Here is a 27,919-nt window from a genome sequence, read left to right as displayed (position 1 = left end):
GATGCAGACTTGTAATATTAGGAAAGGCACACTTTAAGAAAGAATGATAGGATCGGAGGCATTCTTTACCTGCAGTGTACAATTATAGGACCTGATTCAGGTGAAATACATTTGTTCACAAGTTCTACGAGCTGCACCATGTCTGATGTGTTCTTGGGTACTCCATGGTCCGGCCATCTGAGGTAATGGATCTGCTCCACCATCATCTGCACTGTGGACTGCACCTGGAAAAAAAAACAAAATCTGTGACCATCACTTTTGTCTATAACAGCAAAACTGAAAAAGAAATTTAATACAAGTTTGGTTCAAGGATAATCTGCTAACTGGACTAAATGTCCTCATTGGTTACCGAACACCTAAACCATGGCTAGATGTTGATTACCCTAAAACTCTTGTAGGGGACTAGTAAGTATCATCTGGGTTTAGTTACAGTTTAGGTTAAAGGTTAGGGATTACGTTTAGTTTTGGGATAAAATGTTAAGATGAAGTAAAGAATTTAGGTAAATTTCCGAGTATTTGATTTTTGTTCATGTGAAGATATTTTACCTTCTTTAGAGAGGAGCTGCGGATGGTAAATGCACCAGTCTGCACAATTTTCTGGATGGAAACTGTGAAGTCACCGTAGGTCTGACTGTGTTCTGGCCAATAGCGCTCACACTTTACCTGGAAGATAAATTGTGTTTGAAGCATCATATCACGTTTCACCATTTCTCCTTCATATCATATTGTCTGCCATCTTATGTTCACTGCCCATCACTTTATATTACCCTCCAACATTTCACCCTTACCACCTGCCATGTAACTATCCACCAGCTCATCTTACCTGTCCATTGTCACTGCCCATTGCATCTTCTACACTTTCCACAATCTTCACTTCATTGTCCAGTACCCACAGTCCCACCTCTGTCCACCACATCTTCCTTTCTCTGTCCACTGTCATAAATTAATTGTCTGTCATCTCATGTTTACTGTATGGCTGTAGTCTCCTCTTTACTGTCTACCTTTTACTGTCCACCATTTCCTCTTCACTCTCATCAATACTACCTGCCCCTTCTGTCACCTTCTTAACTTCACTGTGTTCCATCTCTCCTTCACTGACTGTCATCTCCCCTTTCCTGTCCATCAATTGTTCTTCCACTCTTCATTACTGCCCCCCCCCCCACTTATCTTCACTTACCACCATCTCTTCTTTTCTGTCTCCCCTCGATCTCTTTCCATCTGTTCACTGTTCCAGGTGTCCACCATTTTCCCTTCCCTGTCCACCATCCACCTTTCACTGTCTACCATCTCCTCTTTACTGTCCGTCAATTCTTCTTCATTGTCCCCAAACTTACCTTCACTGTCCAATCTCTCATCTTCAGTTTCCAATATTTTTTCTTTTCTGTCTATTTACTCCCCACCACATCTTGGTTAAATATGTTTACCATTTTCCCTTCCCTATCCACTGCCTCTCCTTCACTGTCTACTTTCACCCCATCACTGTCTGGTATCTCCTTTTTTTGGTCCAGGCTGACCTTCATTATCCGCCATCTTACCTTTCCTCTCACCTTTATGAACCTTCATCTCACCTTCACTATTTTACATCTCACCTTCACTGACCACCATCTCTCCTTCACTGTCAGCAATCTCCTCTCCACTATTCTCCCACTAACCTTCACTGTCTACCATTTTACTTTCACTGTCTGCCATTCTCTCCTTCATGTTCCATTGTCTTCTTCCCTGCCTTGGCCACCACCCCCGTCTTTACGACTGGCTATCTCCCCTTTACTAATCCCAGTCCCCGCCATCTTCCCCTTTCATTAACTGACATCTCCACTTAAGTATCTTCCATTCTATCTTCACTGTCCTTCATCTCACCTTGTTTTGTTCTTCCAACCCGGTCAGCATCACAATTACAGAACTGTTCTCCTGCCACACCATGCTCCAAAAGTCAGCTACAGTCTCTGGCAAGGGTCCTGAAGCAGGAGTAAATCGATGACTTTATCAATGAAAGCAATGTGAATTCACAAATCATAAAGACAGGTGCTCCAAAGACTTACCTTGTGTTGCTATGTAGTATTTTGGTGCCTTGTAACCCTGAAAGATAAGACATTACATTCATATTTAAAGGTTGATGGCCTATACAGGTGTATAAAATCCCAAATCTAATCCTGTACTTACATCAATATAGGAGGCATTTATATAATCGGATCTGGAGTGATTGGACCTCAGCACCACCCGGGAGTCATCATCTAAACCAACAAGGGAGATTCAGATTACATATATCCGAGTGCAGGTTATGCATGTAGATATTAAAAAGACCAACTTCAGCGCGGTAATGTGCTCAATTGCTTCTTTGTCTTGTCTTGTTTTCTTAAATAATAACAAGTCTGATGCTATCTTAAAAATACCTAAATACCAGCAACATTTTAAGAGAAGAGGAATAAAGTCTTGTTGAATAGCTCATATTCCCCGCTTCATATAGACGCTAAATCATTGCAGGACAAAAATCTTGTTGAATTGATTATATACCTGCTGTGCACCATGGTTGCTTCCTATAAACACACTATCATTGCAGGACACAGAGGTGGCATGGTACCCAACAGGAGGACCAATGGCCCATAGTGGGGGCACGCTATCCTGTGACATGCCTAACATAGCTGGATTAATATAAAAATGTTAATGACATATTCAGCTTCTTTTTAAAATATATTTGTAACATTTTGAATTTTAAGTCTATAGCTATAGGTACAGAAATTCTTTATGTTTGTTACAACACGACCATATTGTATTCGTGGCTGTACTTACATGGAAAAACCTTCTTGTAGCGATTCTTAGCTTGATTTTCTTGGGACATGGCAACATTACAGAGGTGCATTAATCCACTTGGAAGTTCCTACAGAGAGATAAAGAAATTAGAATTAAATTACACTAAAAAAATATAATTATTTTGCCGTGAACCTTATTATATATACACAGCATATTCTATTTATATGTCCCCCAAGGGTTCATATCACCTTGACAGCACTAAACAATAGTAATTTACACCTAGGTAGCACATCTTCATCCTATAAATCTCGGGGTGTTGGTCATTTTTCTAGGTTCTATAGCCATGTCTCCTGACTATCAAAACTAATAAACTAAAGTTGTATCACATTCAACCACAAGACTCTACATGGTGACCCTACCTTGTACTCCTGGTATCGTCCTACAGATAAAATTGCTGAATCCTCCTCCTCATCATTGGTGTTCTGTATCTCCATCATCCGGAATCTTTTCACAACCTCCAGGAAATTAGTAACAGGGATATCTTTCTTCTTTCCTAGGAGAGTAAATTATCACTGGTTATGTTCTGCTAAACATACATTCCAGAATTCATAAAGTGATGGACAATCACAGTTTGGGAATTCCTTATTCCAAGATTCACATGGCCACATAAAGAGAAAGAGGAGAACTGTAATATAAAAAATCCCAGAAGAAGGGTTACATTAAATAATGTCAGTGCTTTCTTGGGTAACAAACCTTTGCTCATCTCTATATTCAACAAATTAATTAAGAAGGAAATATTGGTTAAATGCCTTTTAAATGGATCTTTTTTAACTTCTTCTACCTACCCGGGCCAGAATGAACCTTTAATGGGATGTCATTTGACCGGCTTGATTTCCTGCATTAAAAAAAATAGAATTAGTGTACAGCTAAAAAGATCATGTCACCAACTTAAACATTTGTGAGTAAGATCATAAAAATGTTGAATATTTTGAATTATTTATGTTATATAATTTTTTGCAGTAAACTTTAAAGTTGCTGGAAAAATTGACTGGTTGATTCCCCAAAACAGCACCCTTCTTACAGGTCATAGACACCTCTATCTCTATGATTCCTTAGGGCCGATACAAAGTGTCTGGGACTCAAAACTCTGAATTATCTGAGCTGACAAAAGTAGATGGGAACAGCCAAAACTCCCAGTTGGAGTCTATGGAGGAGTGATCTAATTATTGGAGTAACGAAACATAAGAGGCCAGGACCTTTTTTTACCCTACCCTTTAGGAAGGTAGTTGGCTATGCAAGCATGAATGAACTGACCTCAACCAAATACCAACATGCCTTAGCACTTTGCCAAGCCAAGCATGCTGTTGAACCTTATCTAGAAAATTCAACTGCACACAGGTACCAGTGGAGTCATATCATATCAGTCATATTCTACACATTCCAGAGTATTTGAAGGCATCATAGACATGTGTTGGGTATGAAGAACCCTATGGACCATCCACAAGAAAAGTTATTTTAATTGAACTCAGAATGGAACATACCAGGAAGACCGTTTCCTCCATACAACCACCAAGATTAGAATGATCAGCAGTAAAACCACAGCTGATATTGACCCAGCAATGATCTGACCTGCACCGCTCTCAGGTTCTGCAACTGTGACCATGAAAAAAGAGAGAAATATTATTGATCACACATTTCATTTTTCCAGAATTATCTCAGTATGGTGAGCAATTGTAGACCAAGCAGCAGATTAGACCTAGAAAATGTTTTCGTGATAAGTAATGTGTCAGTGTAATACTTATAGGAATTGTCGTACAACACATGTGGCCCTTACAGCAAAATTTTGATCCATGCAGAGGATTGTAGGTAGTACCTTGCAGTGTTATTTAGGGGAAATAGTGTTAGTCTTGAAGGGCATGTCCAGCCAAACTTTTTTCCTAGTTTTGTATACCATAGGAAGGGACCACATCCTTGGCTTATAATGTTAGGCTCTGTTGAGATGAAGATTGGAATGAATGAAGAGATGGCAGATTTATTGAAATGGATGCTGAAGTGTAGATTTCATGTGGACTGCATATGGGCTTACTAAATATAATGTTATGCACACAGCAAGTGATACAAATAAACAGAACATATCTCATTTGTAAACTTACTGTCAATGAAGCCAGCAAAAGCACAGGACGATTTATTCACCTTTGCAAAAAAGAAAAGACATTTTTTAAAAGTTAGGTTGAGTTGAGTTTTTTTGGTTGGGTATATACAGTATATCTATCTAGATAGAATAGGGAATGGTTAGACCCCTCTTAAAAGTTTTGTTCCTGTCCCCATGTCCACACTGAGGAGATTGTCCCTCTCTATTTGAAAATGAAGGATTTTTAAAATGATACTGGTGTCACCAGAACAGGAAGTGAAGGGAACTGTAATAAAAACATAGGTAACCCCCTAAAAAAGACAGGGGCTTTAAAGTGATCATAACATTTGGACACATTTCTCCATATTATTTTGCATAAGGTTCTCCTTAGCTTTAGCCACATCTGTCACATGATGAAAGAAAAGATAAACTAACATTCCAGCTTTGTCCAGTTATGCCATCCCCTTGTTTTCTTGCAGGATCTTACGGGTTTAGCTGGACATCTAGCTGGGCCTATGCCCTAGGCTGTTCTGTATACGATTGGACTCTGGCCAGAGGACTGGGGTGGAGAGAGCAAGACCGTGCTCACAAGGGCATTAATATACAAAACAATCATGGCAAAGGATTCAATGTTGTACCAATTAAAAAAATACTATCATACCTTATTCACTCTCATAAAATGAGGCCGAAACTATATGAGCTAGATATGGTGCAGCATACTGACCAAACAAGAGGACAATCACTTGTGAATTGATCCTCATGTCTTCCAAGAGCATACTATGACAATTAAAGTTACCCACATACAACTTAGAAATGATTGTTCACCCACAGGGTTTATTTTGCAAACAAACACCACATACTAAGAATAAAGGAACGTACCGAGCACCCTCAGATGCCCAACTCCAGGATCAAGGCTCCTTCCTCACCCCCACATTACCCTCCTACCTCTCTGTTGCCTACATCTGCAATATGTTTACAGATGTCCCCTAGCAAGACATTTTTTGGTTGGGTGTCCCTCAGTAATGCAGAGATTGATTGATGGGCCTGATTTCTAAAAGTTCTTCAAGGCTAGAGAGGATACACTTTCATCAGTGAAGCTGGGTGATCCGGCAAACCTGAAATGGATCTGGTCCAGGATTGAAAACATTTGCTAAAAAATAGCAAAACATTTTTAGGAAATCCATTCCAGGTTTGCTGGATCACCCAGCATCACTAATGAAAAGTGTATCCTCTCCAGCCTGGGAGAGATTTACTAAATCAGGCCCCATGATGACAGTGACACTCTCACTAATCAATTAGTATTGATTAAAGAGTGGTATGGTGAAGAATCTATGATGTTCTGCATTGTAATTATCAGTTTCACATTGAGTATCCAAGCAAACGAGTGATACATTTAGTCTAGAGTAGGGCTTCAACAAAATCAATCATCCAAAATAGTCATTGTCAGTGTTTTTCAATCAGGGTTCCTCCAAAGGTTGCTAGCAATCATTATATATCACTGGCGCTAATGATGTTTTTGGATATCTGTAAGGGTGGCAGCCTTCCCAATCGCCAGCAATGTAAAATGAATTCTTCCCAATCACCACTAAGCCAATCTACTCTGAGCTTCAGATATAGGTATTATAGCAGGGGTTCCCTGAAGGCCTGAAAGGTATTTCAAGGGTCCCCCATGTCAAAAAGCTTGAGAAAGACTGGTCTAGCCATTCCATTGGCCTGAACTCATTCACCAAAATCTAAAACAAACCTGTTTCCACTGGCTGATGACCCGTATGTAGATTGTGTAGGTATGTTTGGGGATAAAAGGGGTGTTATGGAATCCATTATAATATTGGCCATCACCCAAAGTGAAGGATCTCTCCTCAGTAAGGTTCTGTGCTGGAAGAATAGCTGCCGTATAGTGACCCGAAGTCCAGCTGGAGTTGGAGCAGCTTGCACTCAGATTGTGCTCCTGACCACTGACGACAATTATTTCATAAAAACTGCAAATGGAAAAGAGACAGTTATATAAAGCTTTGTTTTCAATCATTACCAAAACCAATACAAATGATTTACAAACAGATAACTTGCAGACATCAAAATGTGCATTCCAAAACAAATAAATTGTCCAAGCTTTATAGTCCATAAGTGTACAATGTCTTCCCATGTGAAGAAGCAGAAAAAATGAAAAAAAGGTGGATGGTCACAAATACTAAGAAATACAAATTAATAAACATAAGGGTAAGATGGTGGGAAAGGGGTGGAATAGGGGGAGGGGTTACCTAAGTTCAACCACAACATATAATAGTACATTAATGGTATATATACCGGGTTGTAAAAGCAGATAAATGTATTGTAGGCATGGAGTATTGGATCCAAGGTTCCCATATGGACATTTTTTTTTTGGTGTGTATCATTTAGTTACTCAATAATTTTTCATTGATACAGATATTGTCTACCCTAAGTTTAACCTAATAAAATGGAAGGGACGGTTTCCACCCATTGCTCACTATTGTCCGTTTGGCAGGTAATAAAATATTTGTACGTAATTTGAACAGTGCATTGCTGAGCATTGAAGGTTTGAAATGTAAAAGAACCATGATAAGTACACTTGGAATGGACTTTGTAACATTCTGAAGACTCGTCCACAAAATAGGATGACAAATGAACCAATTATATAATCTCTGATCTGTATTGATTGCACTTACATTTATTATTTATTTATTGTTACTCAGCTTTGACATCAAGATGTCCATTAAAAAGTGTACCTAGGATTATGAAACCATACAGAAGACCCGGGTATGATTCTTTATAAGACGGGGCCCTAGACTGATCACATATGAAATTGGGGTAATCAAATGTGCACCCCTGCTATTCTTTCAATTGGGGCCCCAAAGAAAGGGGAGGCTAGTAAGGCCATATCACCACCCAGTTGTCCCCCAGGGCTTAAGTGAGCAACGTACGGCCTCCAAGGAGAAAAGGACTGACAAAAGACTAAGTATCCACTAAGACTAGACTGGGCCTAAGGTCAGTTGAGTCACGGTTAAATCATAGAGCAAGACCAGGTCAAAGAACAGAGCCAGAGGTCATACACAGCTTCAAACCTCCATCACAGCTGAGAAGTTGAGCAATTTTGAGTCCAGGGAGCAGGCAATGCGGTTCGTTTAAAATAAAGTCAACAACTGGTTTACAATCAGTGAATTGCACCCAAAGCAGTTCAGGAACTAAAATGCTATTTTTGGCAAAGTAGTCTGGTTTGAGGTCAGCTTTTGTTTGGATAATGGTTAATCAGGGGTCAGAAGGCAGACCCAGAATCAGACCTTGTGGTGGATATTTAGCCACAGAGTCGTGACATGGGTGAGATTTCTCTATGTAAGTGCATCTCTCCCAAGTCCTATGGGCAGTACTGCACCCACAGAACTTGTATGGGATTTGTAAATGACCATACCAGGGGAAGTGAGGTAAGGAGATCATGCAGGTGGGAATGGTGATTGCCCAGCCCCAGGAGCAATGGGACAAAGATAAATAAGTGCTATATAAGTAACTATATAGTTTGATAAATTTGATGTAGAGGACTATGGGAGCCCTGACCTCAACACTGCTGGACACCTTGGCGATGAATGCAGAACGTGAGCCAGGTCTCACCCATCAGTTTTATTGGCATGCTTGGTTTCTAAATTGATACAGATCCTCACAGACACACTCTAATATCTTGACCAAAGTCTTCCCAAATGATAAGATATGGTATGTTGGTCAGGGGTCTACAATCTGAACATATAATGTATGCATGGGTAATTTGCAAAGCATTGTTTATAAAAATATGTATATCCTGAAACTTGCCAGTGAACCACCATTGGGGTAGACAAAAAAAAAAAGAGTTAGCAATTTTTTACCTGATAGGCCCATACAGGTCATGAACTGGGAGCAGCTGTAAAGTGGAACCATTTAATGTGTTCTCCACATGACGAGGAGGATCTGAAAGAGAATTTAGGAGCTCATTTAAAGTTGAACTTGTGGCTGTGGTAAAATTTATCCATGCGGTGCACTTCCTTCCCCTCGTCTCCATCCTGCACTGCATAGAATAAATACCGGTTTAGTCTAAGGATGATGAATTAATGACCTTTATCCTTTAATCTCTGTTATGCTGCACTCTTTTTATATCACTGATGCTCTTGGAGGTCGGTGGGTCCTGTACAATGAGGACTGAGCAATAATGTAACGAATTCACCTTGATGATCATTCTTTATACAAAATAGCCCAATTTACCGATGAATTGTAGGGAGGAGGGCACCACATAAGTAAACTGTATAAAAATGTAACAATCTGGACATGTCAACTCTCTAATAGAAAGTTTGGTATGTGATCAGTTTCTGAGGGATAGGATTCATGACTACTTAGGTAGTGTTTCTGAGCCTTAACGTCGAAAAATAAAGGGAGGATGAAGAGAAAAGTGGCTCTTTAAGGCAGTATTGTTATAAAGTTGATTAGGATAGAGGATCAGTAATTGCGCTTGTACCCGAATGCCAGAATCGTACAAAAAGGGGTGGGGGGGGGTAGTGGTCTGATTACACTTGATTTTCTATGAAGGTAGTTCTGTTAAAAACACTGGTGGAATGGGTAATATGTCAAACAAAGCTCTGTGCTGGCCATCTTTTCCTTTATATTCAAAATAAGCAATACCCAACTCCAGTTTCCCTGTGCATTTGAAAACCTCATCTCTCTCTAACACCATAAAAGTTATCCTGGGTGTTTGATATTACCCATATTCATCATCCCAGTTTGGAGAGCGAATATCCGTTTAGTATTTTACATCTCTCTACACATAACTTATCCTCACCAAGCAGTCAATCCACCAATTCTTTTCCACCAGTGTTTTTACAGGACTACCTTCATGGAAAATCGAGCTTGAACAAGTGCATTCAGACCACTATCCCCTCCCCACCCTTATTGTACCATTCTGGCATTCAGGTACAAGCTCAATTACTGATCTTCTATCCTTTTAACTTACATTGCTACCTGGTCAATATACCAAGGTCTCAACTCCCCTGAGGAAGCCCATGAGTGCGAAACGTGTCGGGAGAGATCATTAACAGGAAAATCACCTATAATGATCCCATTTCACTGGGGTTTGGTGTATAAACAACCCAATGTAATGTACCTAGATTCATAATGTCAGAGTACTAAAACCTTGTATATATGTATGTATATGTGTATATGTATGTATATGTATGTAAGACATTTATTTTATTTTATTGAATATAAAGATTGAATAAAAAATTTTAATCAATTTTATAACAATACTGCCTTAATGAGCCACTTTTCTCTTCATCCTCTCCAACTCTCTATTAGAGTTTACTATACAATATTCTTATCTCAGCGATGGCAATATTTGATGCTTTTTTAATGCTAGACATATACTATGGGGTCTATTTATAATGTACTAAAGTAAACAATCACTAAACAGTCTTTGCATGATGAATCAATGCCAAAAAAGCACATGAACCAGGAATATTCTCACCATTATTTTCTAAATAGGTTCCTAATGAGATTTGCACTCATTGTCACTTTTAATCAGCAATCAATATACACAGAGATCCCTTTATCCCTTTATATTTTCATTTATGAAAATGGAAACATTATCTGCAATTAATGTTTGACTTGTTGAATATGGCCTACCACTGATTACATGTGTATTTATTAAAAGGTTACTGTAGTATTCATTTTGATCACCACTGTCTAGGTTCCATGGATCCCCAGGGTTCCTCCAGAGGTTCCTGGGGGTTCCTTGAGCAATGTTATAAAGGTCAAGAAACACTGGGCAAGTGCATCTAATTATTTACTTGATTCTGGATTGAGTAGAAAAGAACTAAAATCAATCAAAGTTTCTTTAAACTTTATGTGTCCTATAGGGAAATGTTCTTTCTTAGTAATATTTCCTTCTATTCCTGATCAGGAGAGATAGAGAGAGTGAATCTCTCCAGCAGGGAGACTTGCCTCAGCTTCTATTCCCTCAATTCGTTGGTTATCAATATGCTATCTAGTATGGACGTTGGTAACTGGTAAAAAAATACAAATTATTTTGATATGTGTTGTGCATGCCAAATTTTCACATAATGCTCACCCCCAATTTCTATTTCAATTAATAAGTATGTAAGATTTCCCGCTCCAACCGATGTGAATCCTCCAAGGGTGACACTGTAGTTGGTTCCATACTGGAAAGGGATTTTATACTCGGTCTCATTGCGAGCAAACCAGAAATACTCATCCACAGTAAAAGACGCATTGTAATCCCTCGAGGCAGAGATGTTCATCTGCAAAAAGCACATTTCATTGTAAAGGTTTTATAGGCAACTATTCAAACATATACATTTTGTATCTTTATTGTATTGTTAACCGTAAATATTCTTTCATAATTTTGAACCTGAGTAACTATGTAACTATGATATAGAACAAAGTGTAGTATGTCAGTACAAAGGAAAAGATCAGTTGCAGGAAGCCTACATGTAATACTTATGACTAGTTATTTACCTTCTACTTTACATAATGGGCCCTGTTAATCCAAAGTATAATTTTCCCTTACCTGAAAACCAGTGACCTTTCCCCGAATGTCGGAGAGTTCCCATCGTATTGTGTTATCTTCCAATTTTGGAGTTTGCTTTATGATAGGACTACTGGGCACTGGATGATAAAAAAAAATAAATTATTATGGACAATTATCTGTAAATCACCAACATATGCCAACACATAACTGTTCAGCTCAGCTGAGCTACAAAACACATGGCCAAATTATACCAATGAGAAGGTTTTGCAACTCCAGGTTGTGTAAACGGGAAACATAATGGGCTCCAGTGAATCTGACCAAAATATCATCCGGTGGAGCATCTTCCAGGTCCATGTGTTTCCAATTTCAGAGAACGCTTGGTCAATGTCAGATTCATTGCTTCATAAATAGACCCCATTGTCGTAAAATAATCCCATTTACCATAGACGCAGACATATGCTACCATCATAAGATAAGTTATTGAAGTCTTGAATTTCCAAGCTTCAAGCAGAAGAATAATTTGCTTCTTCAAAACATGAGACAGGTGAGGCCAAGCTGCAGAAAAATGGCTTTATATATTGTTTATTTGGTAACTTTCCAAACTTTCCAAGTCATTCTGCCCAGCCATTCCTGTGACACTTCCGTGGCCACAAGGAATGCCAGTCTGCAATATCCTGCTGTAGAATTTATGCTTAGGTGATGATGACTCAGTGAGCAAGCTGGATATAAGAAGGCATCTCGGTCCAGTTTGTAGATGGTGACCCTGGATGATGCCTGAACAATTGTGCCCTTCCATAGTGGAAAGCGGATACGGGCATTTACATGCATTCCTTTGTCATCCCAAGTCCCTTATGAAGACTTGTGGTCAAAGGAAATGGTGAGCAATTGTCTGGTATCGGTGAAACACTGTCCAATGAGCAGCTTAGACGTGAGGTTCAATATATACTTATTCTGGATAATATCTTCTGGACTGTCAAGGCAATGGCAGGGACTGTCATCTCTGTTCAAGGTAAAAAAATACCTGGAAATGGTAAACTTTACCTAATATAGAGTCGTAATGAACTAAACATGGAAAATGATATAATCTGATTCACAGCCTATAAACATAACAGAAAGGGGATGTCTCTCCTCTGATTATTTAGTTCTTTCGACAGCACAATGGTTTTAGGTAATGCATAGAGAGAGAGCATTGAATCACATATTTGTTTGTAAAACCTAAATATTTTTCTGATCAATTCATAAGTCAATTTTTTTATTCCAAAACTGAAGAAATAAATATGAAACGCTCATTTAAATGTACTGTGAAATTACCTTACCTGATTCATTAGTTTGGATCTCAAATATCTCCATTGGGTAAAGCTCACTATTATCCTTGAGCGTGGCGTTGATTCTATACTGAGAGAACGGCTGAAGATTGGTGAACGTCACATTTGTCGTATTAGCCAAATGTCCATGCATCAAAGCCATATTTTGAGTTGTATTATTTTCCAGGGTAGCATTAAATTTCCAGTTATTTGGACATGATGGAGAACATAAAAATTGGAAGCTGATGCTTGTAGAGGTGACACTCCAATCTGTCATCGTGACTCCTGATATAAAGAACAATAAAACACTGAATTATAAATTGAGTTATCTGGATAAAAACATTTGTAAGTAATGACTACAGAATCTGTGGAATATTTTCTATGGAATCAATATACATACATATAATTATGCTGAAATACATATTTTTCTATTTTGGCCAGTATTTATGTGGAAAAATGTATTTTTTTACCGATGGCGGTAGATATCTTCTATGTTACCAATCTATATGTTGTAATAAAAGTAAGTTGTTGGTTTTACATTATGATGTTTCTTAAAATATTTTCATAGAATGGTATAAGATAATATACACAAACTTATTACAGATTACATTTATATCCCTTTAAACTGAAATGTGTTAATTCAGCCTTGTAGTCACAGGAAGGGAATGGATGTTAAGGAAGGCACGAGAGGTCCTGGCTGTGGAAAGGTGCACAACTACAGCCAAGCACAGCTACACAATAAATGGGGATTTTGAACTTGAAAAGTCACTATCCAAAGGTAAAATTGATCATTTACACTATTCAACATGATCATTTCAAGAATTTGTCTTTATTCATTTTGTGTTTAGTTGGGCTGTAATATTGTCTACTTGTGCTTTTCACCAGATTTTCTGGCAATTGTGCCCTAGGGAGAATGCAATGCTGGAACTAAAACAGAACAGGATTTTGTATGGAACTTGTGTCTCCTGGTTCGTTAAAGCCTAAGAAAAACAACTTTAAGCAGCTTTGATGGTGGATTGCTCAGATGCCATTTTTAGGGCCGGAGGCCACCAGACAACACGGTCTCTTTGACTGCCTGACATTTATTTCAAACAGGAAAGTCTCTTCAGGCACAGAAACACAAACCAGCTAACTTCATCTTTAACATTATCCACACTGTAGTCCTTCACTACAGGTTTTTATCTTGTAAGAATCCTTGTAGGGCTCTTCATAATCTAGTGATGTACAGCAACATGCATATTACAGAGTCTCCCAAAACTTCCAGCCAACTCCTGTGAGTTTGTCCAGCTATTTAAAATGAGCCAGGTATTCTGGCATGTGAAGTGACGGATTAGGTGATCATCCCCATCTCTTCTGCAGCCTAAATGCCAGGCCATACATGGGACATTCTGATCAGGCTCTTCATAGGAGACTGAGCTACAATCGTCACCAGTCTTCCCTGGAGCCTACAACCACAACATCAGGCATCCTAGGCAATATGTATTGTATTTCCTCCTCCTTTCTAGACTTTTTTGTGGTAGTAGATATTTTTAATGGCCAAATGTAGTTCCAAATGTACCTCCATGGTATGTCTCACCACCTTTGTAGACATTTATGATCAAAACTTGGTCTCACAGCCTTTATTTCCCTCACTGTTAGAAAGAAGTAAAAAAGTGTAAAGTGCCTATGACCCTATCTGTTTTCCCCATGCCAAGGAACCTGCACCCCAACATCAGCCCCCCCCCCCCCCCCACCCGCTTATGCTGGGGTGGACATTTGGGAAATATATGGTGTACCTACACAGTTGGGTTTGTGTTTGAACTGATAAAATTGAAAAAGCTGATTATGGCACTGATTGAATCAGGAAACTCTATGAAAAATTAAAGTCTGATTTGCCCAAAAAGATGAAGGATTCAACAGATTTTTGGCCAAAATTGCAATTTGCGAATAATAGAGAAAGTGGGAATGTACAAAATTTTTTAGAGACTGGATTTGTTTTTCATCATATATCCAAAAGACCTATATTTGCTCAATGGACTCCTTCCAAAGCTCATGGTTTGATTGTTGTGGTTCAGATCTCCCTGGGATAATATTTATAATATCCAAAGCAGTGTTTCTCAACCAGGATTCCATAGGATTCCTTGACAGGTTGCTAGGGGTTCCTTGACCAATAATGATCTGCAAATATTTCCCCATGGTAAAAAGTTCATGAAAGGCTGGTTTAGATGATATCTACAAATTAAGCAGATCTAGTAAATGAACTGTGTAAACCATAGTTGCAAAAATGGTGTCCTAGTCCAACTAGCCACAGCCACCAAACCCCTCTCCAAACTTTTTATCAATGAAAATACATTTCTCTATTGATTGAGTTAGCATTGCTATACACAAGATATACTTTCTAATTGGGATTGCCGTGAAGTAAGCAGATATTTACCTATGCATGGTGAAGGGTGATCCCAAATAGAGTTATCTCCGGCTGGTATACATTTTATTGTCTTATATAACGGATAATACCCTGGAACACATTCCACCTTCCAGCTTTTGTTCACTTTGTGGTATTCTTTGTTTGGAGAAATATTGGTGTTTTCTGGCTTTTTACATTGCGCTACATGAGAAATGGAAAACAAAGTAGCTTTACACGTCTGCATGAGGTTGGTTGTGCCATGTAGGTAAATGATGCGTCTACCTGAACAATGGATCAGAGCAGCCATTGGGATCCTGGGGGACAGTACGTTAGGGACAATTTATTCAAAACATTGGGGGGAGGGAGCATTTCTCACAATGAAAGCCTTTGAGGGAATCAGTGGTCTTAAAGTCCATTTTTGACTTAAGTTCCATTTTGGAGGGGCCCTGACAGCACCTTTGGGTATGAAGAAGGAATAATTGGTAGGGTACACAGACATCTGAAATTTTATTTGATTTTGAGGCTTCTGAAGGCTGTGAAAATGGAAAGGTTGGAAAGGAAGGGTGCTTTAAACAGTTCCAAAAATGAATTTAAAATTTGGGAAGTATGAAATGAATCTATTAGGGGACCATAAGCCAGTGGTCAATAAACCAAAGATCTTTGTGGAACATCCTCCATTGGTTACCAACCCCCTTCAGTACTTACCTAAACACAGAGCAGTCACATTCCACTGCGGGGTACCATTCATGTCCTCACATACAATATTCTTGGATAATGGATGATATCCGGGATCACAATACAATTTAATTACTGTCCCGAGGTCATAGTAAGGGTTCATGAGCTTTGCGTTTGACAAGTGTTTAGCATGCGGCTTATAGCACCGTTCTAAGAGACAACAAAATGACTGTTACAGATAGAATTCTTGCCAGTGGTCGCACATAAATAAAACAGTCTCTGGTGAGGTCGTCATTTACACAGTAGTCTCTTTAAGAAATTTGTCTCCAACATACCTTTACATTTTGGCCTACCTATTGGTGGGTATTCAGACCTCTCCCATTGATGAGTTTTTCCCTTGTACTTATGACACCATTTCCTCTGCACTTACGACCATTATTAAGCATCCAATGTATATTCAGCTACTGAATATAAAGCCACCAACGTTTAGGAGAACTGGATTTGGGCTTGCTTTGACCTTTGCTTTTGACCAAGATATATAACTTTCAGAAAACTATATTGGGGAATGTCCTTCTACCAAACTATCACAACTGTCACACATATCAGAATGTATGATCAATATATTTATTTTTTATGTCCTCACAACATTTTATATTTGAGTTGTATAAAGTTCCCTAAATCCTATTGTTATTTACCCCGATGAAGAATTATTTGCGAAATGCATCGGAAAAAGACTAGAAAAAGTGCACTGCACAGACCTAAGCGCTCATCTATCCATGTATTTCATAAGTGTTAGTTTGGCTTTGCACAAGAAGTAATCTACATTTCCTATTATACATGGTGCATTATTTATATTGTAACGCCCCCCTCTCAAGACCCCTACTATTGGACTATTGAATCCCACAGATTAGTTTCTCCACCTTCTAATCAATTTTTACTCACTTACACTAATTATAGTTACAGTTCGTTTAACCAGAATTTAGCATTTATCAATGAATACATATTTTTTAATATAAAAAAATATCACCAACAGTTACCTACTGATGGCAAAATGGTGCTTCTATGTACAAAGCCAGCTTCCTAAAAACACTTCAAACCTAATGAACTCCCCAGAAGTCTGACCTGTTGGTGGTTTTCACTATTTGTGATTAAACACTAGAGCCGAATAGTTTCAATGTCAGCTTCCTGCTACATGCCCCACGATTCCTTGCATTGTGTGTCATAGATGGGAGGGTTCACACTTGTAGTCTCAGCTCTTTGCAGCACGGTAGGGTGGCTACAAGTGAAAACATTTTTGAACGAAGCATGGATTGTAGCCACAGTCATTTACATTATCAGATTTATGGGAAAGAACTGAACACATAGAAGGAGGAAGAAGTCATTGGAATATAAACAAGTATAATCTTTTTTGTTTTTAGTGTTAGTGACACTTTCATTTGTAGTTCAGATTTTACAACTGACATTTCCCATGAAGCCTTCACCCCCTTCGCCCCCTTAGAATGCATGCAGTAATAATTTTGGATCTATGTTCTAAAGTTCTAAACCAATATCTGTAGGTTAGTGGCCAGCTGCTGCACTCACTTGCACACTGAACAGTCTCATTCCATTCAGTGGAACCATTGCGGTCCACACACGTCATATTGGTGGATGATGGGAGATATCCGGGATCACAGCGCACTGTTATCACATCACCAATGTCATAGAATTCTTTTTCTGTGCTTGTAATGGACAAGTTACTCATAGATGGTTTTTTACACTGCCCTGAAATACAACAAAGTGACAGTTAGAAAATACTTCTGGTGTAAATGGACCCACTGGGTCTGAATCCGGAGACTCTCAGTCTGTTTCCATGGCGGCACTGCGGGATTCCCTGGTAACCATGAGTCGCATCAGCTGACTGTGGAATTTCTCGATCTTCTTTAGGTCTTGAGCCTGGTCTGTGCTATACAGCAAACACACAATGTCATCCGTGACTTTTATACTTTTAAAGGACCCACTGGGTACCCAAGGGTACATAAACTACTGGTTGGGAAGATAAAATGTTTTCAGCAAAGTCAAGTCAATGATGAAGTTATTCCATCACAAATACCTCTTGGGCTATAAGAACCAGATGATGGTGGCCTAAAAGTTTTCATATAACATCTGAAGGTCCATGATCACACATTTTATGACAAGTACACTTACAGGATCCCAAACCAGGGGTAGAAAACCTAAAAAATGTCATATAACATCTGTTGGCAAATAATGAACTTCAGATAAAATCTAATTTCATCTCAATAACCCATCCGGGATTTCAGACCAGGAGTGAACAAATCGTCATATACCACCCGTAGGTCATTTTAAATATAATATTTAAATATATTGCATTACATGTACACATAAAGGGTTCATAAACAAGAGTCTATGAGGGTTGGGAGTCTCATGGACTTACCGATACACTGGACACTCTTGTTCCACTGAGGGTGATCATAGTGATCCACACATGTGATATTGGCGATTGATCCGTTGTCGCATTGAACTAGAAGTACATCCCCAATGTCATAGAATTCTTTTTCTGTACTTGTGATTGACAGGTTGCTTGCTGATGGCTTCTTACAGCGTCCTGAAAAAAAAGGTACAAAACATATTCCATCACAAGTACCCCTAGGGTTTGACCAATCATAGGTAGGGAGCTTAAACACTTCTATTTAACATCTGCAGGCAAATAGTCCACTTAGTATTAAACTGATTCATCACAAATATTCCCTGGGATTTACAGATCAGGGGTAGAAGCCAAAAAAAACTTTTTTACCATCTATAGGTCAAAGACCCATTTAATTTCTAAACAGATTTCATCACAAGAACCTATAAGGAGTACAACAAGAGGTTGGGAGCCTACAGATCTTGATATTACAGTAGGTCAATGATCCACTTTTGTATAACACAGACACCAAATACCCCTGGGGTATAAAAGCCGGGGGTTGGGAGTCTCATGCACTTACCAATACACTGGACACTTATGTTCCACCGAGGGAGACCATTGTGATCCTCACATGTGATATTGGTGATTGATTCATTGTCACATTTAACTGTTAGTACATATCCAATGTCATAGTGTGGAATTTCTCGATCTTCTTTAGGTCTTGAGCCTGGTCTGTGCTATACAGCAAACACACAATGTCATCCGTGACTTTTATACTTTTAAAGGACTCACTGGGTACCCAAGGGTACATAAACTACTGATTGGGAAGATAAAATGTTTTCAGTAAATTCAAGTAAACAATGAAGTTATTCCATCATAAATACCTCTTGGGCTATAAGAACCAGATGATGGTGGCCTAAAAGTTTTCATATAACATCTGAAGGTCCATGATCACACATATTATGACAAGTACCCTTACAGGATCCCAAACCATCTGTTGGCAACTCATCCACTTCAGTAAGATTTCCTCTTAAATTTATAAATATCTCTTCCCTCCTCGAATCTGGACCCTAAATTTTTTGTAAACCCTAACAATGAACGTTTCTTATTTGTTCTCTTTTGGCCAGTTGTATATGCCATTGGAAGAATTTCATTTATATGTTTGATAAATAATTTATGTAATATTGTGATATTTGAAGGTGTTTTCACTCAACACCTCCCCGCTATGTTAGCTTGATGAGTAGAGATGGAGTTGTTAAGTTGTTCCAACACACCTCCAATCCTTGGGTGACATACATTTTGGTATAAACAGAAACCAAGTTATATTTTTAAAGGACCCACTGGGTACCCAAGGGTACATACACTACTGGTTGGGAAAGTACATTTTTTTCATTAAAGTCTTCTGCAAGTCAATGATGAAGTTATTCCATCACAAATACCTCTTGGGCTAAAAGAACCAAATGATGGTGGCCTAAAAGTTTTCATATAATATCTGAAGGTCCATGATCACACATTTTATGACAAGTACCCTTAAAGGATCCCAAATCACGGGTAGAAAACCTAAAATTTTTCATATAACATCTGTTGGCAAATAATCCACTTCAGTAAAAATCTAATTTCATCTCAATTACCCCTGGGGCATTTCAGACCAGGAGTAAAGAAATCTTCCTATACCATCCGTAGGTCAATGAGTCATTTCATTTATAAAAAGATTTCATCACAAGTACACATAAGGGGTTCATAAACATGAGCCTAAAAATCTTCATGTGTACATCTGTAGGTCAATGACCCACTTGATTCAAATACCCCTGGGGTATACAAGGCAAAGGTTGGGAGTCTCATGCACTTACCGATACACTGGACGGTCTTGTTCCACTGAGGGTGATCATAGTGATCCACACATGTGATATTGGCGATTGATCCATTGTCACATTGGATTATAAGTACATCCCCAATGTCATAGAATTCTTTTTCTGTACTTGTGATTGACAGGTTGCTTGCTGATGGCTTCTTACAGCGTCCTGAAATAAAAAGGTACAAAACATATTCCATCACAAGTACCCCTAAGAGTTCACAAAGTAGGTATCGGGTACCCCTAGGGGTTCACAAAGCAGGGTTCGGGAGCATAACACACTTACCAAAACACTGGATATTTTTGTGCCACCGAGGGTGACCATTGCACAGCATGGGTACATGAACTACCATTTGGGAAACTAAACTCCTTTCTGTAACATCTTCTGTAGGGCCAACATTATGGTGGGCCCTTATCATTGAAAGCACTACATCTCCCAGTAATAACATGCACATTTATTTAGAATTTTTGGAATAAAACAGATTTCATTACAAGCACCCGTAGGAATACACAAATCCATTTTTGGGGGCATCTGCAGGCCAATGACCCACTTGAGTACTCACCTAAACAGGTCACGTTCCACTGTAGGGTGCCATTATGGTTCTTACATACAACATTAGATAATAGCCGATATCCAGCGCCACAGCTCACATTGACCATATCACCAACATTGTAGTCCAGTTTTACTTGACTTGTGATGTTCAAGTTGTCTGTTTCTGGCTTATCACAAATACCTTAGATACAAAAAAATGGTAAATTAAAGGATTATTGGTGGTATTTTATCATCAAATGTATTTAAAGATAAACTCTCCATTTGTCTCAGTGACCACCATCATTGTGACAGTAGGGAATGGACAAGCCAATATTTTACAGTTATCACCCAAACAGGAGGACAACTGTCTAACTGCGTGACCACTTACTTCAGGCAGAATATTCCATACTTACTTTTCTGTCCTACCTTTTACTAAGTAACATTCTATTTGTAGATTTGTAATATACACACATGGAAAATATGTCTGTGAAACCCACATATTCACCTTTTCTCCTTTTTGGATTGTCAGGTTAACTGATTTAAAAAATAACTCCTAGGAGATGAAGAAGTTAGGAATTGTAGATATCATGAACGTTTACCCAACAGAAGACAATTTATTTTTAGTTTGTCTTCTGCTGGGTAAACAGTTATGATATTTACAATGATGAATTCATTGTTAGTAGATTTCAGCGCTAGCACATTAAATTTAAAACCTGGATCTTTAAAATCCTCTAAAATTTATAAATATCTCTCCCCCCTTGAATCTGGACCCTAATCTGTTTGTAAACCCTAACAATGAACTTTTCTTACTTGTTCCCTTTTGGCCTGTTGAATATGCCATTGGAGTTTCATTTATATCTGTTTGATAAATAATATATGTGATATTGTGTTATTTTAGGGTGTATTCACAGAACACCTCCCCGCTATGTTAGCTTGATGAGTAGAGATGGAGTTGTTGAGTTGTCCCAACACACCTCCAATCCTTGGGTGACATGCAATGCAGTGAGTGAATGTTGTCACCATGCAGTGAACAAAAATTGTTCTACCACTTATCATTATAAGTAGTGTTGGTGCTCAAATTCGGGTTGTCCTTATATTCGACCCGAATATGGCTGTTCGAATTCGGATAGACCTGACCTGAACAACATAGGATTTGACTTTGCAAATTCATGTGTAATAATATGTGTCAAAAAAAAAAAGAGGTTTTAGTGTTAAAGTAATTAATTGAATGAGTGTGATTTGTGTAACTTAATTTTATTTTTTTTACAGGTTATCCCACAATGACAGGATGATTCCCATGGCTGATGACGCTTGAGCTGTCATCAAGGTTTACCTTTCCTCAGCCAATTCCAGAGCACTAGAGGTGATGAATGGGGAAACTTATCCTCATTTAACCTCTAGTGCCCGGGGATCCCACATGGACTGGAGGATTCCCACGGCTGTGCTCAGAATAAATGCAGCTGTGGGAATCATCCTGTCAATGTCACAGGCCGTGGAGTTACAGACAGTTCCGCTGTCAGCTCGGCGCCCCTTATTGCTTTTGCAGTTCTACAAAGTCACGAAAAAAAACCAAATTTTCCCCCCATAGACTTTAATGGTGTCCGAATTTGGCGTTCAATCACCCGAAATATATCGGGCTATTCGTTCGAATAGCCGCCGAATCGAACACTGAGCTATTCGACCAGTAATAATTATCGGGTTGGACTCATTCTCAAATCATCTGGCCAGTAGAGTAGAGGGGATAACGATACTTCATGCTGACCACCCATGGAAATAGCAACCCATAAAACTGGTGTATCTGGGGTGCAGGCATTAGTGTGGCTAGAGTGTGGATATAGAAAACACCCTCCAATCTGGTGTCTACTATCCCTAGGAAATCACCTAAACACTGCTCACCTAAACACAGACCGGTGACATTCCACTGCAGGCTGCCATTATGGTTGTCACATACAATATTATGGGATGATGGGTGATATCCAGTGCCACAGCTCACAGTACAATGGTACGGCTCTTCTTGACTTGTGATATTCACGTTCTTAATTGTTGGCTTATCGAAATGTCCTAGGATAAAAAAAAATTAAAAAAATAATCAAAGCATTTAGGCAAGCAGGCTTTCAAAATGGACCCAAAAAAGATTTTGGGAAAAAGATTTGCTATGTTACATTGAACATCTGATGTCCAATGTTATTAAGCCTCGAACTAAAATTCTACTTTTGAGTGAAAAATTTCATAAGAAATGTGGGTTTCAGTGTGGCTGCAATAACAGTTTCCTTCCAATAAGAATACTCCATGTCCCATGATTCCTTGCATTGTGCATCATGGATTTGGGGATTACTCTTGTGATATCAGCTTTCCCATTGGATCACCAGTGTCATAACATTCATTTTTTGTACTTGTACTTATGCTACGGTGATTTACCTTTAATTCTTTCCACAGCTCTTGTCCCACCAGATACATAAACTCACCCCTAGCCCTAGCCAGATGTACTAATGACTTCTTCACTTATATCCTCTTCCCATACATGGCTCCAAGACTTCTCTAAAGCTGCCCCCACTCCCAGGAACTCCCTTACTCATCCAATTATGTTTGTTCTTACCTTACACAAATTTTACCATGCCCTTAAAACCCAAATTTTACAACTTTTGTACACAAGATCTGCCTTTTATCTCTTTGATAGCCACTATTCTTTACCCCCTAATATTTTGTACTACTTTCTGACCTCTTTATAAGCTCTGCTGGGAAAGATCACCTTTTCTTCCTGTGCCATTGTTTGTGCTTGTCCATTATGCATGTTTCTCATTTCTAATCCCTATGTATTGTACACCACTGCAAAATATGTTGGCGCTATACTAAGCTCACTGGAGAACAGCTTTAGGTATGGCATAATGGGCCAGTTTGCTGAGCCCACACTGCGGGTTAATACTGCTTTAATTTGCGGTCTGATTTATGGCATGATCATAAACTGTAAACTGTCATTTTCCAAAGCTGTAAAATTAGATTAGAATAACCATTAACAGATAAACAGAAAAAAGCTCCTATACACAGCATTCTCTTTTTATTCAGAATACGTTTTTAGAAAACAGTACAGATTTACATATTAGATGGGAATGGCCATTGCTTAATTACTTTCTTCTACCAAGACTTTTTTATGCAATGCTGAACTGGTGGCAATTAGCATTTGAGGTCTGAATATACACTAACTGGCCAAAAAAAACTCCCCAAGTGTGTTGCAGTGTTGATACAATCTGGGGTAACTTTGGTTGGTCAGGTCTTAGTTCAAAAATCTTATGTGCCCAAAGCTGACTACTTAAATATATTGAATGACCAGGATTTTCAATTAATAGATTTTTTTGTCTTACTGATGGCTTGGGCATAATCTAAAAATGACAATGTCAGGATTCATTGGCTATAAATTGTGAATGAGTGGTTTGGAGAGCATGAGATAGTATTTTCACACATGGATTGATCGCCAAAGAGTCCAGATCTTAACCCCATTGAGAATCTTTGGGATGAGTTGGAGAAGACTTTACGCACATGGATTGACCACCAAAGAGTCCAGATCTTAACGTCATTGAGAATCTTTGGGATGAGCTGGCGAACAATTTACAGACATGGATTGACCACCAAAGAATCTAGACCTTAACCCCATTGAGAATCTTTGGAATGAGCTGGCGAAGGCTTTACGCACATGGATTGACTGCTAAATAGTCCAGATCTTAACCCAATTGATATTCTTTGGGATGAAAAGGAGAATACTTTACGCAAATGGATTGACCACCAAAGAGTCCAGATCTTATCCCTATTGGGAATTCTTGGTATGAACTGGAAAAGACATTACACACATGGATTGACCACCAAAGAATCTAGACCTTTACCCCATTTCGATTCTTTGGAAAGTGCTGGAGACTTGACGTACATGGTTTGACCACCAACAAGTCCAGATTTTAACCCCATTGAGAAGAATTGTGGGTGTTGTAGAAGATTTTATGTAGCCATTTGACTTTTCAATGTGGTCCAACAAAATATTGTGACTTTTCATTTTGGTTAGACAGGGCATATATCCTGTAAGAGAACTGGCTGCATTAGGTCACTTTTTTCTCACCAACAAGTCATCTTTGTAATTTCCCAGTTCTATTATTCCTAGTAGCATGCAATAAACAGGGAAGGTAGGTGTAATGACACATTTTCAGCTCATATAGATCAGGTCTATTGCAAGGTGCAAGAGAATATCCTCCAAGCAGAGAAAGCAAAATAACACCAAAACGAGGGCCACAATAACCAAGTTTTATTATACTTTTATATTCTAAGAAGTTGATAAAAAGTAGATGTGTTTTGCAATCATGTTCATGAAATGGAGAAGTTGGTTTGGCAAATCAGGAAATGGAAGAGCTTCTAATACAAAGACAGTAAACACCCAGTGATGGAGGAGCAATCACAGTACTAATTTATCCTTTAAAGACCTATATACTGTGTTAAAATAGCTAAAAAGCTCCTTGGGGTGGGGCCTACTGAAAGATAAAGGAACAGAAGATTTGTCTCTTTAAGGTCCTTCCCAGTGACATCTCTGTCTACATGCTTCCTGTAAAAGGTTTCAGAGACAGAGATTTGGAGTGTTCCAGTGCAGTTAATAAAATATATATGTTTCCCCTTAAGGGACAGGGCTAGGCAGACTCATGCACCACTTTTAATGGGTGGTAGGTCCTCCTGGGTGGGACAAAGAGAAGTTTAGGGAGGATAGATAATCTAGTGTGAACACCTATGTTTCAGGTATGGGAAAGAATTGCTGGGCTGCTTGTACTGGGGGGGGGGCTCTGCCATCTTTACCCCCATGTACAGTAAAGTGATTAGTTAACAATCTCCCCCAGGCCCATAGTTGGAGTTGGAAGTAGACTGTTGGAAACAATGGTCCTACATCTGCTCAATGATTATGCCTGATACAGGGCTGAAGAATGTGAGATCTTAGTGTCCATCCCATGAGGATGATGAGAGAGACCTAGTGATAGTTTTTGAAGTTGCGTAGAGATTTTGTCATCCAAAGGAATATGACTGTATGGTGGTCAAGGGGTGTCCTGTCCCTCAAGGTGATACCTTCATACTGGGATTTGGTGTACAGGTAGGTTGTGGTCTAGTGACATTGATGCAACCTGCTGAATTCCATTGCTCAGGTCTCTCTGTGCTCCTCTGGGGACACGTCTGCTGAAAGCATTTGTCACGATCCCTTCCGTGACTGAAGTTTGAGGATCTGTCAGACAAGCTGCATGTGAGATTATCTGACAGTCTCTTTGTTTTTACTTGTTTCTGTGTTGTTGTTTGTAATGAGCACACCCCTTGTATCAGCTGCAGCTGGTGGTCATTACTGCTCCTCCATTTAGTCTGGCCTCACACTTCATGCTATTCACTGCTGGGATGTGAAGAGCTGGAGTGTTGAGCCATCCTGAGTTCCTGTTTATATCTGCTAATAAGATAAGTTGCTTTACTTTTGGTGTTTTGTGGTTATTTAGTTGTTTACTAGGCCTCAGGGAGACACTGGGTCCTTCATAGGGGAAGGAACCAGCAGTCTCAAGCCAGACACTACTCCTAGGGCTATACAGGGCTAGTAGGGCCTAGGTCCCAGTGTATGAGCATTCCCACCATCAGGGGATATTCATACTGTTAGGAGTTAGGGCTAGATTAGGGTGTCTGCAAGGGGTGACCATTCCCTTTTCCCTAGCCATTTGAGGCCTAGTGCAGAGTATAACCTTTCTGTTTCCCTCCCCTCCCTGTTATTCATGACAGCATTTCAGGTTATAATTAGTGTTGGGAATCATGATGTACTTCTTAGATACATACTCAGAATTACTATACCCTCCCTCCTGACATGGTAATGCATATGCTATAGCTGTGCAATTCCTTGTGAATGGCACTTCAATGCATCGTACTGCACAGCACCACTCCTACCATGCTTTTTGTGCATTGCACTGCAAGAAAAGTTGTGGTGTGTTAACAGCTCATTCATAATAAATTGTCTTTACATAATTCACACCCAATAACCCTTGTACACATTTTCATTTCATACACCTGGAATATATTTTGATCATCGAAACTGAAAGTTGAATTGGGCATCAAGGTTGGTGGCACCCATGTGAAAATACCGGCTAAAACCCCTTGTCATTACAACACCACCCACAGAAATAAGATAGGGAACTGAAAGGCCATGTTCATCACCAATCTGGATAAAGTTCACGGGGTCTAATGTTTAGTTGCAGTTTTGTTTTGTGCAGTCGGAGTCTGAAAACTTATTTTTGGCCTCACATGAACGATCAGAACCCTGCAAAGGCCGCGGTGAACTGAGACAAGCAATCTGTAGATCAGAATAGTAACACGGCTTGTGTATCAACCAGTTCTGATTTGAACAGCTCGTTACTTAATAATAACGAATATTTAATTCAATAATAGGGTGAACTATACAGGTCTAAACAAAACTCAGAGCAGATGTGTGTTCATGGCTGAGCACACACAATGATCACTTCCTTTATTGCCTCCTCTTTGTGATATTGCTGCATTGAGAAAGATACGACAACTTTCAATGAAGAAGTGTTATTACAGAAGCCCCTCTTTTCTTAATTCTGTAAATTCCTCTTTAACATCCCCTCCAGGATTTGGCATTTTCTACTCCAAACCAATGAAGTTAAATCACTGTCTACATAGCAATCGGCTTACATTTTGCTTGCTGCTAAATTTATGCAAAACATTTAAATGTGACAAACATAAAAATTTAATCATGCTGAAATATGTTCCGTAATCTACAGGATAGCTGCGGAGATTGGGTTTTAGCATAGTGTGCAAGTAATTAGCAAATGTCAAGCTTTCACTGAAATGGGATCTGAATTGTTGTGTTTAAGCAATGCACTCTCCAGATTGTGCTGCTTGTTCTATCTTCAGACTTTTTATTACTATAATTGGCAATGATTACATTTTAACTGAAGTTTATAGTTCTTCAACCTACCCAGGGCTCGTACAGTGGCTCAGGCTCCTAGGTTTACCAGCCTGGGTTATTTGACACATCATCAAATTTTACAATAAATCACATTATAAAATCGTATTCATATGTGTGACCCCTTTAGTGATACGCCCCATATTTCTATCTATATAGGGGAATCAGGACCTCTTTCCTCCTGCTGGTGACTCCTCTAGTGATGGTGACCCCACAATTCTATCTATATAGAGGAATCAGGACCTCCTTCATCTTGCTGGTGACCTCTCTAGTGATGGTGACCCCACAATTCTATCTATATAGAGGAATCAGGACCTCCTTCCTCCTATTGTGACCCCTCTAGTGATGGTGACCCCACAATTCTATCTATATAGGGGAATCAGGACCTCCTTCCTCCTGCTGG

The 27,919-nt window shown here is 39.1% G+C and overlaps 1 protein-coding gene across 2 annotated transcripts in view; it reads right to left on the bottom strand.

Moving 5' to 3' along the window:
- Positions 1-27,919, bottom strand: part of LOC140327347 (receptor-type tyrosine-protein phosphatase T-like) — a 48,053-nt gene that overhangs the window by 11,294 nt on the left and 8,840 nt on the right. For both annotated transcript variants that reach the window (XR_011920032.1, XM_072406725.1), the window contains exons 2-22: positions 22,440-22,604; positions 20,575-20,745; positions 20,010-20,180; positions 17,340-17,519; positions 15,789-15,968; positions 15,114-15,284; positions 12,713-12,985; positions 11,436-11,533; positions 10,977-11,166; positions 8,749-8,830; positions 6,624-6,858; positions 4,902-4,941; positions 4,290-4,401; positions 3,594-3,643; positions 3,168-3,301; positions 2,788-2,875; positions 2,161-2,231; positions 2,040-2,076; positions 1,858-1,955; positions 547-663; positions 70-224 (exon numbers count right to left, since the gene is read on the bottom strand). Coding sequence is in view for 1 of the 2 variants with exons in the window: in XM_072406725.1 (XP_072262826.1) it covers positions 70-224; positions 547-663; positions 1,858-1,955; positions 2,040-2,076; positions 2,161-2,231; positions 2,788-2,875; positions 3,168-3,301; positions 3,594-3,643; positions 4,290-4,401; positions 4,902-4,941; positions 6,624-6,858; positions 8,749-8,830; positions 10,977-11,166; positions 11,436-11,533; positions 12,713-12,985; positions 15,114-15,284; positions 15,789-15,968; positions 17,340-17,519; positions 20,010-20,180; positions 20,575-20,745; positions 22,440-22,604 (2,818 nt within the window). In the remaining variant the exon portion in view is untranslated. The remainder of the gene's footprint in view (positions 1-69; positions 225-546; positions 664-1,857; positions 1,956-2,039; positions 2,077-2,160; positions 2,232-2,787; positions 2,876-3,167; positions 3,302-3,593; positions 3,644-4,289; positions 4,402-4,901; positions 4,942-6,623; positions 6,859-8,748; positions 8,831-10,976; positions 11,167-11,435; positions 11,534-12,712; positions 12,986-15,113; positions 15,285-15,788; positions 15,969-17,339; positions 17,520-20,009; positions 20,181-20,574; positions 20,746-22,439; positions 22,605-27,919) is intronic.

The sequence above is a fragment of the Pyxicephalus adspersus genome, chromosome 3, assembly GCF_032062135.1.
Source record: "Pyxicephalus adspersus chromosome 3, UCB_Pads_2.0, whole genome shotgun sequence".
Classification (NCBI taxonomy): Eukaryota; Metazoa; Chordata; class Amphibia; order Anura; family Pyxicephalidae; genus Pyxicephalus; species Pyxicephalus adspersus.
Note: the sequence above shows the minus strand (reverse complement) of the source record. Positions and strands in the feature narration are given on the sequence as shown.